We start from the raw sequence: 18,237 nt of genomic DNA on the forward strand, positions 1-18,237 counted from the left end.
AATTTAACCTCTCCCTTTACTTTTCCTTCCCCTTAAGGTATCTGAATCCTTCGTATCAAAAAAAAAAAAAAGGTATCTGAATCCTGGTACTCGTTCGATGCTTTAATCCATTCTCTTTTAAGGTTAAAAAACCAAAGCCAAAGACGTGGTGCTAAATGCGTATGAATATAATATGCCTTTCTTTTGATAACCAGTATTGCCCGTGCTGTGTTCATAAAAAAAATAATGCCCGTACTGTTTATCCCCCCAAAAAAAAAAAAAAAAAAGGTAATGTCCGCACTAAAGATTCCCAGGAACCTTTTTCTCCTACTTGTTTCCTTCCTAGATAAGAAAGCTCCTTCCTTTACTCTCTGTCTATAAAAGAGTCACAGAGAAAATGGCAAAATGGGTTTTTGATGACATAATATATTAATGCACGCAGAGATGATATAAGAAGAAATGATGATGAAAGAGAAGGGAGAGAGTTCAAAGAAGATGAGAGCAGTTCCTAATGACCATGGCTTCACTGAAATTGTGCTCTCTTGGTCCCTTGAACAAATTGAAAATAAAGACCTTTTCAAGGACCAGGTTTGCCTTCTTCTCTTGGTTTACTTCTTTATTACTGTACAATATATCAGTCTCTGATGGTTTTATTTTTATAGCAGCTTTTTAAATAATATATTGCTTTTTTTTTTTTTTTTAAATTCTCCATTATGCATTAAATGAAGAAATTGGCGTGTATTTCCCATCTGCTCTTATGAAAAATAAAAAATACTATTTTTACGTACTAAAAATTTACTTTATTATTTTAATAATTTATTTTATAATTTATCATTTATAATATCTTTTTATTCTTTGATTCTAGAGATTAAAATAATATATACAACAAATTAAATAATATACTTCCTCAATATCCAGCCAATATACAAATGCACAGCCCGGTGGCAGTAGCCACCACCAAGAACCAACAACCACCGCCACAAATTACAACCACAATCACCGTATCTTCCAACAAATTCCAAATCCAAAAACCTCACCAAAATAAAATTAAATCAAAAAAAAAAAAAAACTCAAAATCTTCAACAAAACCCCAACCCAACAGATCAATCAATGACCAAACTCAACCAACCATCGGCGGCGAGAGCTGTGGAGGACGACGAGCTTCAGATCGGCGAGCTTCAATCGGCGAGCTGAGCTTCAGATCCTCGACGACCCCGCCGCCGGAGACAATTTGAATCGAATCGGAATCAGATCGGCGAAGGCTGTGGACAAGAAAGAGAGAGAGGGAGAAAGAGGCGCAGAGAAAGTGAACAAAAAAAAAAAAAAAAAGAACCCGAAGCCATGTGGTGAAGATGCTGGAGAAGAAAGAAGAAGAAAAAAGGAAGAGGGAGTGACAGGAGATAGAAACAGGCAGAGGAAGGAAGAAAAGTAATAAAAAAAAAAAGAGAGAGGAAATGAATAAAAAAGTAATTTTCTTTTAGCGCATCTGTCCGTTCTTCTACGTGGGTTAAAATTTATAAGATTTAGAACATCTCGTCAAGTGTGTTTGGATTGAGCTTATTTTTGTTGAAATTGAAAATTGAAAATACTGTAACAAAATAATTTTTAAATGTGTAAATAGTGTGTGGATCCGTAAATAGTGCATAAATAATATGTAAACAGTATTTTTTTTTCTTCGCACAGTAAAATTACCACGAGCAAAAAAAAAAAAAGACAAAATGTAAACGCTAGATTCAGAGCAATCCAGACGGATACAAGAAATGTTTTTTTGGTATTTGACATTTGGCACACCAAATAGTGATGCTCTAAAAAGAAAATATATGTTTTATTTTTGTTATTTCTTTACTTTATTATTTTAGGCCTAAGCCGATTTCACCGGTTTTCCTCTTACGACTACAAAAAGATTCTTTTGGCATTTCTTTTCTTTTTTGGAAAAAACTACCAGAATTTTGAATTATATTATTTTCTTTACTGATGTAGTTTGTCTTTGTGAACCTCTTTTTTTTTAACTAGTTCAATAATTACAACAATGAGAAATGAGTGATTTGAACTTGATTCTCTTTCATAGAGGATTAGAAAAGTACATTCTCTTTCATAGAGGACTAAATGAGTGCATTTGACTCTTGAGTAAACTTTTTTTGTTTTTAAACTTCTCCATGTGTTAGTAGTGATATTTTTGTTTCTCAATGGTTAAAGTTTTCATTTGTTGCCCCACATTAAATTTTCCCCACCTTTTTATAGTTATTAAAAATGAAGGAAAAAAAAGAGAGTTAATTTTCCAAAATGAGATGAAATTTTTTTGGAAAACTATTTTATTTTTTAGTGTTTTTGGTGAAAATGTTTTGCGGTGAGATAGGGATGTATATCGAGAAATTTCAGAAAAGCTATCTTTTAAAAATAAGTCATATTTTTAATAGGGTTGTCCATTGACTATAGATAGTTATTCTCTAACTAATTTTTCCCAATGCTACCAACCATAGGAAAACACAAAAAATTATCTAACATTTGAGAAATGCTTTTACCCCCTAGATGGAGGGTGTAAAATGGAGTCATAACTAATTTTATTAAAACAAAAAATAAGAAAAACATAAATGAATTGAACATCTAGATTTGCATTGAGAGTAAAATTACATTTTGATAAAAATATTACAAAGCCTTGATCCTAGTTACAATTTAAAGAAAAAATATATTGTTTTGTTTCCTAGTTACAATCTACCAAAATGAAAAATTACATTGGACAAAATACTGATCTAGAACCCAAAATCTAGGCTAGAGGATTAAGTTACAAAGTGGTAAGGTAAGCACCCACCTTATTCAGGAAAAACCGAACTTCTAGACTATAGATGACCAATTACATATGCACAAGGCATAAATTGTAAAAAACACACGGTCATGTTGACTTTGAATTTAAATATTGCATGCATTTAAAATTCATGTAATTCATTTGATAGGCTTTTTAGATCTAAGATTAATCTTTTAACTGAAAAGTATTCCATAGATCTATTTTGAAAATAGCTTAATTTACAAAAAGGATTTTGAGATTTGAAAACATGCTGAAAATTAATTGAAGAAAATGGATCTGAATTGTAGAAAATCAAATCTGGAATTTTTATTGAAAGAAAATCTATTTGAATGAAGAAAAATCATATCTGTATTTTAATGTCGAAAACTTATTAGAATTGTAGAAAAATTAGATCTGGAATTTAATGATTGAAAATACAATTTTAATATAGAAAAAATCAGATCTGGAATTTAAACGTAAAGAAAACATGTTTTGTGATGTAAAACATTGGATCTGGAATTTAATGCAAAGAAAATTATATTTGAATGTAGGGAAAATCAGATCTGAAATTTTATGCAAAGGAAAACATATTTGAATGTAGCGAAAATCAAATCTGGAATTTATTGATTGAAAAACATATTTGAATGTAGGGAAAGTCAGATCTAAAATTTTATTGCAAAGTAACAATTTTTATGATGTAAAATGGTAGATCTATGAATCAATTTAGCGAAAAGATAATCCTAGATCTAGAAATTACATTGAGCTATTTTAGATCTAAACATATAGACAATATAAACAAAATGGGTTATGAGCAAGAAAGAAAATATGCTTGCATAAAATTAAGGATGAATTGCAAATTACACCTCTAAAGTTTGGGGTTGTTTTAAATTTTAGATCCCGAAATTTTAGAATTTGAAATTTACCTCTTGACATTCAGAGTGTTTAGATTTTACACCTTGACATTTTAAAATTTGGATTTTATCCCTAAAAGTTTGGGAGTATTTGGATTTTACATCCCTAAATTTTGAAACTTTAAGGTGTAAAATTCTAACATCCCCAAACTTTAGGGAGTAAAATACCTCTAAAATATAGGGTGTAAAATTCAAACACCCCAAATTTCAGTGAGTAAAATTCAAATTCTGAAATTTCAAGATATAAAATCCAAACATCTTCAAACTTTAGATATATAATTTGCAATTTACCCTAAAATTAAAATGCAAAGGAGGATTTCTCTTAGAAAATCAAGAAAGTTTGGAAAATAAAATCAGTCACTAAACTAACGAGAGATTGTAATCTCACGAATGCCTAAGAGAGAAACTTGAACTAGTGAAGATCAATATTTTTGTAGATCTTCTAGAAAACTAGGAGAAGTGATGTCACGAAAGCCTGAAGAAAGCACACACGATACTCTCTTTGATGAAACAAAAACTAAATTATTAGTTTCTAGGAGTGAATCTCGAATCTATGAGGGGTTTCCTTGAATCTACAAGGAGATAAACTGGAATCCACCATAGAAGAAAACTTGACAAAAGTCTGTGTTTATTGATAATATTCCAATTTGCCTCTGACGACTACAAAACATATAAATACTGAGGAAAACATCTGAAATCCTAATTCACACTAATTACGCAATTAGGTGACAAAATACTAAAATTCACCAAAAATAACAAAATTGAGTTAAATGCAAAATTATAAACTACTGGCCTTAAGGGTAGTCCCAACACAAGTAGGACCTTATTCTAACTTTTGAGCAAAAAGTTATTAAGGAAACAAAAATTACTATAAATAGCAAAATCGTAGTTTACGGGGCCTAAATGAAAGAATTCATCATTTTCTAAGGATACCTCGTGGCAAGGTGACGGCTATTTCTTAGAAGGCCATTTCACTTCAGCTTGCCAAATTTCATACGATTTCGATACCGAGACCCATGATTTCTACTAGTGCCTTTTTAGGCGCGCGTGAGAGTCTAGGAAGACCATGGCAGTCTGTTCTACATCAAGAAGGGTGCTTTGAGAGCATTCACATCAGTTTGTGTATAATAAAAAAATGTTTAGAATTTACATAGTTTTTCTCAAAAATGACCCACATCAGTCTGTATATCATTGTGTAAATTTACAAGTTTGTTACAGTAATTGTGTAAATTTGCACTGACATTATTAATTTTGCTTTAGTTGTTTATTCTTTCTTAATGTATCTTGAGAATGAAGGAAGAGAATAAATGGTAGTTGTTGTGTATAAAGAAAGAGAAACAATTAATAAAATCAAGAAAAATTGATATTTTAATAAAATGTAGTGTAAAATAGATAATCTAATGTGGAATATTTTGAAAAGTAAGTATGAAAAATAGAAAAAATAGATTATTATACTAAAATATATCAGAATTTTTATATGAGTTTATGCAAATACTTTGACTGAACGAGCTCCCCTCTATTTATAGAGGAGTGAGTAGCATAATTTTTAAGCTGAGTGCTTAGAAAGTCAGCACCCACGAAGTGGGTGAGAGACTTATCTCGAAAATAACGAGATTTGGTTAAGGATATAGAGCCAAAAACATAGTTTGTGTTTGGGTACAACTTATAAGCTAGCTTTTTTAAAGTACAATTATATTTTAACGCATTTTTAGTAAAAAAACTAAATAAGTTGTTCCTAAACACACGTAATCTGGGGAAATTTGCTGAAGTGCCAATCAGCACATTTTCTTTTTTTTTTTTTTTTTTTTTAATAAGAATCAAAAGAAAATCAGCACTTCTAAAGTGCCACTTGGCACATCAATGATAGTTTCCTAGTTTAACCGTTTCGCTTGCTTTGCATGTTTTCTAGTGTTTTTTTGAGTTGAAAAATGCATTTGGATGAATTTTTGAGATATTTCATGATACAAATCTTTCAAAATGATAATTATGATTTTTAAAACAATTTTCATTGGGATAGTTTCTCAAAAATCACATTATTTGATAGTGGTTTGTTTTTATTAGCATATAAATTTTATTCATTGCACTAAGCCACATATTATAATATGAACTCAGCTAATCACAAATTTCCATCTAATTAATTTTAATTAGCCATTTTTAGTATCCAATCAAAATTAATGATCATTAATCCTATATAATTAGCCTCATGCAAAATATATTAATCGTTAAAACTTGATCTTGTGATATCTTCCAATCCAATTATTCGATTGAGGCATTGGATGTGTGGTTGTGATCGTTGAAACCTAAAGATCATCCCCATGAAGTGTGATTGATTAATTAGTGGTTAAATTACCTTTGTACCTTGGATATGTGAAATGACCATCTTGCCCTTTCCAAGATTGAATTATGAGTGCGAAATGGGGTGTCTACAACATAAGGTTTTCCAACAAAACATATGGAGTCATAGTTTGTATATAATGGGGCAAAATATACTATATGATATATAATGTATATAACATGGAATATTTAAGTGTTTCATTTGTGTTAATGTTTTAAAAGTTTAGCATAAAAATTTAAAAGGAAAAAAAAGGTTAAATTTAATTACATACAAGTATATTATAGATTTGAATGAATAATTGATGGCTTTATATTATATTATTTCTTTTACTATATTCCAAATGAATAGCATTGTTATGTTATTTTAAAATAAATTTGTAAGTTATCATTGAAGAACATATAATTTAGGACACTATCAGGTAATGTCATTATAACCAATTTATAGGCTTTGTATTTCTCTGTGAGAGTGGGGATCGGAATTTTCATCGAATCTCCCTTAGGACCCATGGCTTTGTTTTAAAAAACAAAAAGGGATGTTTCACTTTTCCTTTTATTTTTTTTCCCAAACTATAGTCAAGTGTATATTCAATTGAGAATCTAATAGTAAGTTTCCTCAAAGAGATTCTCTCCTCCAAACTTGGTGGTCTCTTTTAACCTAAAAAAGTGTAGAATTTTACACGCCTATTTGTTGCACACTCTGCTGGTAGAGTAAAAGCCTAAGCTGTTACTTGATTCTTCTAGCAGACGATGTTTTTTAAATTAAAAGAAATTATAGATTAGGAAGACAAAACTATATACTTGTTCTTATCATTTTCCTGGGGTAAGAAGTATTGAATGTACTACAAGAAAGTATCTTTTAAAATTGTTATCAATAGTAAACTGTCCTTTATTTTGAATGCTTATTATAAATTGAATCTACATTCTCGTTAGATATCTTATTGAGAATACAAGTGAGCTTAGCAGCTTATATATTTAAGCGTATAAACCTCCATTGAATTTCTTTGGTACTCTATTTTGAATTAACACCTTGTTTCATTCTTTATAGGTAAAAAACATTCCGCAGTCCTTCGAATCAGTTCGCCAGTATTTTGGTTCATATGTTTACCCTTTATTGGAAGAAACTCATGCACAAGTCTATTCAAGTATGGAGATTATATCAACAGCACCATTTGCTCAAGTAACTGCATTTTATGAATCTGAGCCATTAGGAGAAAATTTGTATGAAGTTCAGGTTGATTACTGGAGTAACCGATGCAGTGATCGTAGCAAGGAGCCTTACAAAACGTTGCCTGGAGATATTTTAATTTTAGCAGATGCTAAACCCGAGCATATTTCTGATTTAAAAGGAATAGGAAGGTCTTGGGCTTTTGTAAGGGTCACTAAAATCCGAGAGAATGATATTGATGATAATGATGATATTCAAGAGGATAATGATACATCTACTAGCTTTAAAGTCAAGGCATTGAAAGATATTGATGTTGATGTTGGGAAGAAATCATTTTTTGTGGTTTTCTTGACAAATACAACCCCTAACAAGAGAATGTGGAATGCACTGCACATGCGTGAAAATCTGAATATCATTAGAAAAGTCTTGTGCACTAGTTCTTTGGTAAGCAATTTGGGTATGAAAGTTGAAGATTTAATACTACTTAGCATTAGATTCAGTTGCAAAGTGGAATTGTACCATTTGGATTGACATACGATTCATGCAGAAACAACAGAATACTTAGCATGGATTATAGTATACTGATATTGTTTTAATTATTATTTGACAAAACATTTTACTTGAGAAGAATTAAGAGGAAGATAATTTTTTTTTTGCATTACTCTAAAGATGTTCTCTTAGTTAATCCTTAGGCAACAGTGCTTATTTACTTATCATAACAATGGAAGTTCCTACTTTTCTCTTTTAGAAGCTGGTATTGTATGAAAGTTCCTACTTTTCTCTTTTAGAAGCTGGTATTAGTATTCCCCCCCCCCCCCCCCCCAAAATCATTTACAACAGTTGAGCCTTTAAACTGTTGTGTTAATATGGTTTGAGTTTATTAGCACCAAATTTTGCAAATGAAATATCATACACATGCATTTCGTTAATTTATCTGTAAGTCAATTGCAATAAGGGGAACTTGTTTTGGATTTTCTAAATTTATAATTGTTTTACCATCATTAGTTGCTAAGGATGTTCTTTAATTATTTTCATTTTCTCATGTTGAACAACAGAATGAGGAAGACTGTGAGCTTTGTTCTGCACAGAGTGATGGCAGCTGGGATGAGAAATTGGCAATGAGTATTACTTCAAAACTGAATGAATCCCAAAACAACGCTATTCTTGCTTGTCTACGTAAGATGCATTGCAACCACAAGTTGTCTGTGGAACTTATATGGGGTCCGCCTGGTACTGGCAAAACAAAAACCATTGGCACCCTGCTTTTCACCCTTCTAAGAATGGGATATAGGACTCTTACTTGTGCCCCAACAAATGTTGCAATTAAAGAAGTGGCCTCTCATGTCCTAAAGCTGGTGAAAGAATCCGTCAAAACCAACATTGGAACGGATGCTTTGTTTTGCTCACTTGGAGATATTCTCTTATTTGGGAATAAGAAGCGTCTCAAGGTTGTTTCGGACATGGAAATTATAAATTTGGATTATCGGGTCAAAAAGCTTAGACAGTGCTTGGGGCCTCTGACTGGTTGGAGGCATTGTTTTACTTCAATGATTGATCTTCTTGAAGATTGTGTTTCTCAATTTCACATCTTCTTGGACAATGAAACTGATGGTGGTGAGGGGAAGTGCAAGTCATTTCTTGATTTTCTGAGAAAAAGATTTCTAGCTACTTCATCACCACTTAAAAATTGTCTTCTAGACTTTTGTACACATTTACCCAAGAATTACATTCTCGAGCACAATTTCCAAAACATTTTTTCCCTTATTGACCTACTTAAGTCTTTTGAAACCTTGTTGTTTAAAGATGATGTCGAATCTGAAGCACTGGAGGAGCTTTTTTCACATTCAGAAGTAGGTCAAGATATACCGTTCCCACTGTATGTAAGGAGAAAAGAATGCCTTTCTCTTTTAAAAGAACTTCAGGGTTCATTTAATGAACTTGATCTTCCTAGCTCTATGAACAAATGGTCAATAATGGATTTTTGTTTCAAATCAGCTTCCTTAATTTTTTGCACTGCTTCAAGTTCTTATATGCTGCACTCGGTGGAAATGGACCCACTGAACATTCTGATTATTGATGAAGCTGCACAATTAAAGGAGTGTGAGTCGACCATTCCCCTCCAACTTCCGGGATTAAGGCATGCTATTCTTGTTGGTGATGAGCACCAATTACCAGCAATGATTACAAGCAATGTATGTAAATGCTATTTGGTTTTTTTGACACATTCATACCTTTGTTTACATCTGAATTGGTTTTCTTTGTTTTTTTTTTTTTAAATGTTCTTTCAGAATCTTTTAATTTTCTTTGATAGATTTCTAAGGAAGTTGGTTTTGGGAGAAGTTTATTTGAGAGGTTGAGCTCATTGGGTTGCACAAAGCATCTTCTCAGTATACAGTACCGAATGCATCCATCAATTAGTTTTTTCCCAAATGAAAATTTTTATGAGAACCAGATTTTAGATGCTCCAAATGTTAAAGGAAAAAGCTATGAAAAACAGTATCTTCCAGGGCCGATGTTTGGTCCCTATTCTTTCATTAGTGTAACAGATGGTAGGGAAGAGAATGATGATTCTGAGTGTAGTTGGAGAAACATGGTTGAGGTTTCTATTGTGATGAAAATACTGAAGAATTTATACAAAGGTAACTCCTCTTGAAGTCTCATACTCTATGCCAACCTCGAGATTGTCTTTAATTTGTCTTAAATTTGAAGAATAAGTTCAATCAGGCTTTATATTGCTAATGGGCTTATTTTCACAATTGCCGTTGTCTTTGCTGATGGGCTATCTGTTCAATTGCACTTCATTATTTCTACTCTATGATCTTATTCTTGACTTTTTGCCACATTTAAGCCATTCTTTTGATGCCAGTATAAACTGATTTGATTGATCTCTAATTCCCTAGAAAATACAAACAAGAGGAAGATGATGAGTTTTTTCAAATGGACTTTGTTATTCTGTAAGAAATGATACAATTGCAAAGGTAGGAAACTGTATTGAGACTTATATGTGTCTTGTTGCTTGTCAAGCAAGATACATTTTGATCCTTGTAGATCATGTACATTTTAACCCAAGAGTAAGTTAATTCAGCATATGTTAGGACTGGAACATGTTGGAGTCTCAAGGAATTTGAAAATCAGCATATCAAATCTTTTAAAATATTGTAAAGTACACATTTTTGTCATTTAGAATAGTCATATGTCTGTATCTGTTACTTGTATGTCTTTACCTCAATCTGTCATGATGGAATCACCTCTATTAGAGAAACAAGTTCTTAAACTTTGTTTTATTTATTTTTATATTGATTTATTCATTCCCTCTTTTGGCTTTTGCTTTTAATTTAGCATGGGTTGGCACTGGCTCCAAACAGAATTACCACATTGGTGTAATATCTCCTTATGCTGCTCAAGTAGTAGCAATTCAAGAAAGACTTAAGTTTGATGCTCTTGATGGATTTACAGTAAAGGTCAAGTCAGTGGATGGGATCCAAGGTGGGGAAGAGGACCTAATTATAATATCGACAGTAAGGTCTAATACTCATGCCTCAATTGGGTTCACATCGAATCTACAGAGAACTAATGTTGCTCTTACAAGGGCTAGGTAATATTTTATGTAAGTTCTTTCAAGAAGTTTGTCTTAGCTTCCATTTTAACAAGAATTGTAAATAACAATTGGCCTTGTAATGCCTTTCAGGCACTGTCTATGGATATTGGGAAATGACAGAACACTAGTGAATAGTGGATCTGTTTGGAAAACCCTGGTCCGTGATGCTAAGAAACGTCAATGTTTCTTTTACGCTGATCAAGACAAGGATTTGGCTAAAGCAATTTTAGACGTGAAGAAAGAATTTGAACAGTTTGATGATTTGCTTAATCATGAAAGCATACTTTTTAGAAGTGCTAGGTGGAAGGTATTTGGCACCCTCATATCTATACTTTTCATTATATATTCTTAATAATCTTTCATTACATGGATTGGTTGTTTCATTTCGTAAATGTGATATGCACTTTTCTTTCTAGGGAATAATGTTGGTTAATGTAAAATGAAAGCCTATTGTAACAATTTTTTTTTTCCACATGCAGCTTTTCCTATGGTGGTAATTCTTCAAAAGGAAGTAGTTTAATCGATATGGATGACTTTGACGATGCCTCTCAATTCAAGGATATCCCAGATTCATTTGTCGATGTTCCTCCCCTATCATATCCTTTTGTCATAACATTTCACAAATTTCTAATAATGCTTGATGGAACTGTGGGTAATTCATACTTTGAAAGATTCCATGAAGCAAGGAAACTTTCTAATGGTCCAATAAGTAGTAGTTCAGTTTCCTTACAGAGCTTTATAAGGATGAAAGAAGTTAATTATGAAAGGTTTAGTACAGCATACTGGCCCCGTTTCAATACCCAGCTAACTAAGAAGCTCGACTCTTCTAGAGTTTTCACAGAGATTATTTCCCATATAAAAGGTGGCCCGCAAGCTGCAGAGGTAGGTGATGGTAAACTCAGTCGTGAGGACTATGTTCTACTATCAGAGGGCCGGGATTCTCGTCTATGTAGACGAGAGAGAGAGATAATATATGAAATCTTTCAAAATTATGAAAAAATGAAGAAACAAAATGGTGAGTTTGATTTGTCTGATCTTGTAATTGATCTTCATCGTCGATTAAGAGTTGAAAGATACAAGGGCGATGAAATGCATTTTGTATATGTAGATGAGGTGCAGGATCTTACATTAAGCCAAATTGCTTTATTCAAATATATTTGTAAAAATGTTGAGGAGGGTTTTGTTTTCTCTGGTGATACTGCTCAAACAATTGCGAAGGGAATTGACTTTAGATTCCAAGATATAAGATCTCTGTTCTACAATAAGTTTGTGCTGGAATCAAAAAGCAGTGGACAAGATGGAAGAAAAGAGAAAGGAATAATCTCAGAGATCTTCCATTTGAGCCAGAACTTCCGTACTCATGATGGAGTTCTTAAGCTATCACAGAGTGTGATTGAACTTATTTATCATTTCTTTCCTCTATCTGTTGATATTTTACCGCCTGAGACTAGTCTTATATATGGTGAAGCTCCTATTCTGCTCGAATCAGGGAACAAAGAAAATGCTATCATAACTATTTTTGGCAATAGTGGAAATGGTAGAGGAAGTATTGTTGGCTTCGGTGCAGAGCAGGTAATATTGGTACGAGATGATTTTGCTCGGAAGGAAATTACCAATCACGTCGGGAACCAAGCTCTCGTTCTAACTATTGTGGAGTGCAAGGGCCTTGAATTTCAGGTGCATAAAATGCATGTTTAGTCATTTGTTTTATTACTTTACAATTTATTTATATGTTTTAATATTATCACTTCTTTTGTTCAAATTGAAATTCATTAACATTATCAGTAATTTATTGGGTCATATTTTTCAGCCCATTTATGACTCATAATTTCCTTGTGTAGGATGTATTGCTATACAACTTTTTTGGCTCATCATCTCTGAAAAATGAATGGAGGTTGATATATAAATATATGGAAGAGCAAGATTTGCTCGACCCAACTTTACCCATCTCCTTCCCAAGTTTCAATAAGGCTAAACACAATGTGTTGTGCTCCGAACTAAAGCAACTTTATGTGGCTATCACTCGTACCAGGCAGAGGTTGTGGATTTCTGAGAATTCAGAGGACCTCTGCAAACCAATGTTTGACTATTGGAAGAAAAAGTGTCTTGTTCAAGTCAGACAACTGGATGATTCACTTGCTCAGGCAATGCAGGTTTCTAGCAGTCCAGAGGAGTGGAAGTCTCGGGGCATTAAGGTTACTATCAATTGTGACCCTATCTGAAGGATCTCTCTCTCTCTCTCTCTCTCTCTCCCTCTTCTGTGGCAAAACCATTACTGTGGATGTCCAACTCTTGTATCTGTTTTTTTGCAGTTGTATTTAGAGCGTAAGTTTGAATTTGCAATTACGTGCTTTGAAAGAGCTGGTGATATTTATTGGCAAAGAAGGTCCAAGGCTGAGGGCCTTAGAGAAAATGCTGACCATATGTGCGGTTCAAATCTTGAAAAGGCTAATGTTATGCTTAGGCAAGCTGCTGAAATATTTGAAACTATAGGCAAAGCTGATTCTGCTGCACAATGTTTTTCTGATTTGGGGGAGTATGAAAGAGCAGGTATGCATTGGATTCTCTGACTTTGGTCTAATATAACCTGGCATTTTTTATGTACATTTTGTTATTGTTCTAGTGTCGCAACTACATCGTTATTTTGGCGAATAACATCATCTAGAAATTTAATGTTTGAAAATTAAAAGTTAATATTTTGAGTTTTAATGTAATAAAAGTTGAAGAAGATAATTCTACATTAGAGAATGGTGTTTTCCATCTTCTTTTAATTATTTTTATTTTTTATTGCTTAGAGGGAGAGGGTTTATTTTCTAGTGCAATGTCTAAGTCTCATCTTGCTAAGTGCAAATGCAAGTGCATAGTCAAGGTTTGAGAGCAGACACATTATAAAAAAATTGATAGGTAGGACACTGTTCAAGTTATCTTTCTCTAAGCCTCACTTAAATTGGACCAACATTGGAATGACCCCTTCTTGAATAAGTTGAGGAAAATATTTAAGAGGGGAAAGGTACTCCACATTGACGTAATCAGGAAGAAGTTTCTGTAAGAGAATACTTAAAGACCAAAACTATTTGAAGCTTTGTTTGAAACCAAAACTGTTGAGTCCACATGACGAGGTTGGCAAAACATGATCAAATGTAATCAATTTTTAAGAGTCTTAATGAGTATTTTGTGTGTTTGAAGTCCATTTCAAATCCGAGACAAGACCAAGATTGTCAAAGTTCACAAGTTTATGGAATCTTGATATATGCTCGATCAAGAATCACTAATCTCAATCTATTGAGATTCGTGCGGAATAGATTCCAAGTATGTTTCATTCAGCCCTCATGAAGCTAGGGTATCATGGTTTTCAATCCAAGGTAAAAAAATAATAATAATAAAAGCAATTCAAGGGCTCGCTTTTCAAGACTTTTGGAGAGCCGTGTGGTGTAAACAAACTACAGGAGATTTCCAAGTTTCCTCAAAGCATCAACTGAGGATCATTGTTCATGTTTACAAGGATTTGGTGATTAAGGTGAAGTTGCTAAATCCGGTTGATATAGATTTATTGGAGTGAATCTTCAAATGGGCACTTGAAGTTGTGAGCGGGTGTTCACATTTTATAGAGTTCGCTTGTATTAGATTCTATGGATTTGAAGCTGTGTATAGTCATGTTAGTAGGTACAGTGGAGATAGCAACATGGAATGGGGTAGGGGTGTCCACCCACCCGCTGGACCCCACCCATCCGCCGAAACTGACTAGAACTGACCCACCTACGATCGACCCAAGAGCTCCGATGGTCGGCAGCAAGTTCCAAACCCCAAAAACTGACTCCAACAATTCTCTCCTCTAAAACCCGCATCAACCGACCTGACCATGAAACTTATCAAAATCCGACGATCCAAGCTTTTTTTGGCAAGTTTTTGGTCAAAACTTTAGATCCTACAATTTTTATGCCAAATTTGGGGAGATCTCAACTAAATCTGGTAGTAATCTCACTAGATCTAGCGAGATCTCACTAGATCCGGCAAGATCTCCGTCTAATCTGGCAAAATTTCACCTGAACTTCACTATTTTGGCCTACTTTCTCCACAGTTGACAGTTTCAACCGAACCGACTGCTATCCGACACAAATCTGACTGCTCCGATCTAACTCCCTCGCCTATTAATGGTGGGTCTAAACTTCCTCCACCCGATTTGGTTGGGTCGGGTTAGTCGTGGGTTGGGCACAAACCCAACCCAGACCGATCCATGGACACTCCTAGACTAGGGTTATTCTATTTGTAAAAACTTCAATTCTACACAGTGGATCTATTTTGCAACTAGGGTTGGAGGTTTAAGCCCTTGCAATGGTTTTTACTTTAGGCCAATATACCACTACTCCTATCCTGCATCAAATTCAAATCCTAATCTTTATTGGAAAAAGATTAGGAGTAGTCTATATAAATACTTTTACATAATTTGTTAAAGTTAACATAGGCATTTGGTTTAATTAAATCTTTCTAGCTTTGTTAAAGTATTTGGTTGTAATTGCCTGTTCCTTCGAAGTTGTGATTGCTTAGGAAATCTTAGTGTGGTTTCCTAGGGTTTCCCTTTTTCTCCTTCAATACACTAATTTAAAACTAGACAATCACCTCAGGTACTTCCACTTAACACAAAGGGTGATGTGTGTTGTCAACCTATTTGGCCGAATTTCAAGAAGTTTATTAGAAAGTTTTCTTTCTTTGTTCTTTTTAGTTTTTCTAGAAAAAGACGTAACTATCCAACTCATTTGACCTCCTGATCAGACCTTTTGTACTAAGTCTTTCCAATTTTCTCGTTCTTTTTTTTTTTTTTTTTTTTTGAGAAAAATTTAAGCGTAGTTTTATTAAGAATTAAGGCAAATTGGATTGGAACACTTCGTCCAAATCCTCAAGTGCAGGCCTGATTCCAATTTTCTCGTTCTCTCAATGGTTTGGTCTCTAAAACATTGTCAACTTAAAAAGTCCTATGTATATATATTTATCTATAATAAATACAATATGATCGAAAGATTTGACTTTTTGTTGACCTTCTTATATTATGCCACTTAAGCTTTGAAAGCCTCACAATTTTACATACCATCTAATTTTTGTTAGGCGTAAATGCACTTTTTGTCCTTATATTTTAAACTTATTTCTATTTTAGTCCTTACATTTTAATTTTACCATTTTTAATCCCTATTTAAAAAAAAAACCATCCATTTCAGTTCCTACCGTCAGTTTCCTAACGGAAATATCCTACTTGGCTAACGGTGTGCATTGCTGGCACAATAAATACTGACGTGGTTATTAAAATAATATTTTTTTAAACTTATTTAGCATTTAAAAAATGCCATGTCAGTAATTTTACATTAAAAAAAAGCCACATCAGATAAAATCATAAAAAATTTCTAACCTTCTTATATTAAAAAAAATAAAAGAAAATAATTAAATTATTATTATTATTTTTTTTTGGAAGAACATGAAGAACCCAGAACATGTCTTCTGTTCTTCATTTTCTCCCCAGCAAACCTTGCCTAGAAAATTAAAAAAATCAATTTTTTTTTCTCTTTTCTTGTATTTCCTTAGCAACGAAACCCATAAAATCACTCAAATTAGATTTACAAACATAAAGACATACCCACAGATTTACAAAACACAAAGAAATTCAACAATTGCCCAGTCGATTCTTTCACATTTCATTACAAACACAAAGACCTTCAAAGATTCAAAACACCTTCAACAAACCCAAAGTACTTCCACACCTTCATCCAAATTTATAGACCCAAGCAAACCCAAATGAAAACTAGCAAAAACCCAATCTAACCGTCTAGATCAAAGATGGAGAAAGGGGATAGATCTGACTTCTGAGTATGTTCAGATCAAGGAGAGAGAACTAGGCATGACTGTGGTTGGCCATGGAGGCTCGAGTTGGAGGAGAGATGGCCATGGAGGCGCTGTCGCTGGTTTTGCGCTGCACCGCAGCCAGCCATACCACCACCAGCAATCAATCCCAGCATCTTTCTCTAACCCCAATCAAGCCGATCTCAACCTCTCCTTATCTCTAACCCAGATCAAACCCATCGCACCCGACTTCACAAACCTCACCACCATCGGCTTCATCGTTTCGGCGATGGATTTAAAGAAAGAGCTTGCCTTTAGTCAACCCGTAGAGAGAGAGAGAGGTTAAGAGATTCCAATTGTTCTTGGAGGTTTTTGGAGAGAGAGAATTTGGAAAAAATGAGTTGGTTCAAATAGATTGTTGACTGGAAACTTTTTTTTTTTTTTTTGATGTCATTGTTGACTGGAAATATGAGATTGAGTTTTAATGTTTTGTTTGGTTATTTTTCCAATTTTAATTTAAATTAATAAATTATAAGTTTTTTATTTTTGGCTTTTTTTTTTAATTTAAATTGCTAACTAGGCATTTTTAAATGCTAAATCAGTTTTTTTAAATATTATTTTAATGGCCACGTCAGCATTTATGGTGCCAGCAGTGCACACCCTTAGTCACATAGGATATTTCTATTAGGGAACTGACGGTAGGGACTGAAATAGATGGCGTTTTTCAAAATAGGGACTAAAAACAGTAAAATAAAAATGCAAAGATCAATATAAAAATAAGGTCAAAATGTATAGACCAAAAGTGCATTTACGCCTTTTTGTTATTTTTTTGGATGCAACTTGTGTCCAATGGCAGTTGTCACTAAACAACTGCCAATGGACACATCAAGATACGGACAAGTGTCCAAGAGTGGACACGTGTCCGCAATCCAATATGTCTAGTGACAACTACCACTGGACACAAGCCAGTTGCCACTGAACACAAGCCATTCCCTTCTTCTACTTTCTTTTCTTTTTTTTAAATGCTTAATTGCTTGTTGTCTTTTTTTTTTTTTTTTTCCTTTTACTGAATATTTCTTATTTTCAGCCGATACTTTTTCTTCCTCTCTTATTCGACTCTCAAATCTCATTGTCTTTGTTCAAAGCCAAAAGCCCTCCTCGTATGTCACTTTCTATCCAACTTCTCTAATATAATCTCTCCTTTTTTTCTCAAACCTGATCTATTGGAAGAAGTATGGGCTGTCTCTCCAATCTCAGTATCTTCTCTTCTTATTCTTCGTGTTTTCTCTACTTTGCATTGCTTCTTTTTCTTCGTTTTCTTTGTGTGCTCCTCCGTCTTTTATTTCTTCGTTTCTTCTCTAGCTTTGACTTGTTTCTCTCTCTCTATGACCACTTCTCTCTATTTCTTTGTTTTTTCAATTTTGGTTGCACTGGCTCTACAACATTAGACATTCTAATACAGAGTCCCAGAAATTTGAGGGATATGGAGATTAAGGAATTTCTTATACATCCGATTGTGCATGAATGGGCTCCAACAAAAATTCCTCAGATAGCTAAAAAATATAAATGATGCTAAACATACAACAAATTTCACCACCTAAATGTCACCAGTCATTAAAAAAAAAAAAAAAAAAGATATTTG

General features: G+C 33.5%; 2 protein-coding genes across 3 annotated transcripts in view; both read left to right on the forward strand.

The window, feature by feature from the left end:
* LOC115981767 overlaps positions 1-18,237 on the forward strand; it is a 70,163-nt gene that overhangs the window by 45,334 nt on the left and 6,592 nt on the right. The window contains exons 9-11 of the mRNA XM_031104113.1: positions 11,249-12,446; positions 12,611-12,964; positions 13,082-13,319. Coding sequence (XP_030959973.1) covers positions 11,249-12,446; positions 12,611-12,964; positions 13,082-13,319 — 1,790 coding nt within the window. The remainder of the gene's footprint in view (positions 1-11,248; positions 12,447-12,610; positions 12,965-13,081; positions 13,320-18,237) is intronic.
* LOC115981769 (helicase sen1-like) lies at positions 338-10,644 on the forward strand. 2 transcript variants are annotated; one of them, XM_031104117.1, is made up of 4 exons: positions 338-567; positions 7,052-7,615; positions 8,227-9,363; positions 10,511-10,644. In XM_031104117.1, exons 1-4 carry the CDS (start codon positions 439-441, stop codon positions 10,553-10,555), a joined length of 1,875 nt encoding a protein of 624 aa, XP_030959977.1. In that variant the 5' UTR covers positions 338-438; the 3' UTR covers positions 10,556-10,644. The 2 variants fall into 2 exon arrangements, with proteins under 2 accessions (XP_030959977.1, XP_030959976.1); XM_031104116.1 differs by lacking the exon at positions 10,511-10,644 and adding an exon at positions 9,460-9,609.

The sequence above is a fragment of the Quercus lobata genome, chromosome 3 (genome assembly GCF_001633185.2).
Source record: "Quercus lobata isolate SW786 chromosome 3, ValleyOak3.0 Primary Assembly, whole genome shotgun sequence".
In the NCBI taxonomy this organism is placed as follows: domain Eukaryota; kingdom Viridiplantae; phylum Streptophyta; class Magnoliopsida; order Fagales; family Fagaceae; genus Quercus; species Quercus lobata.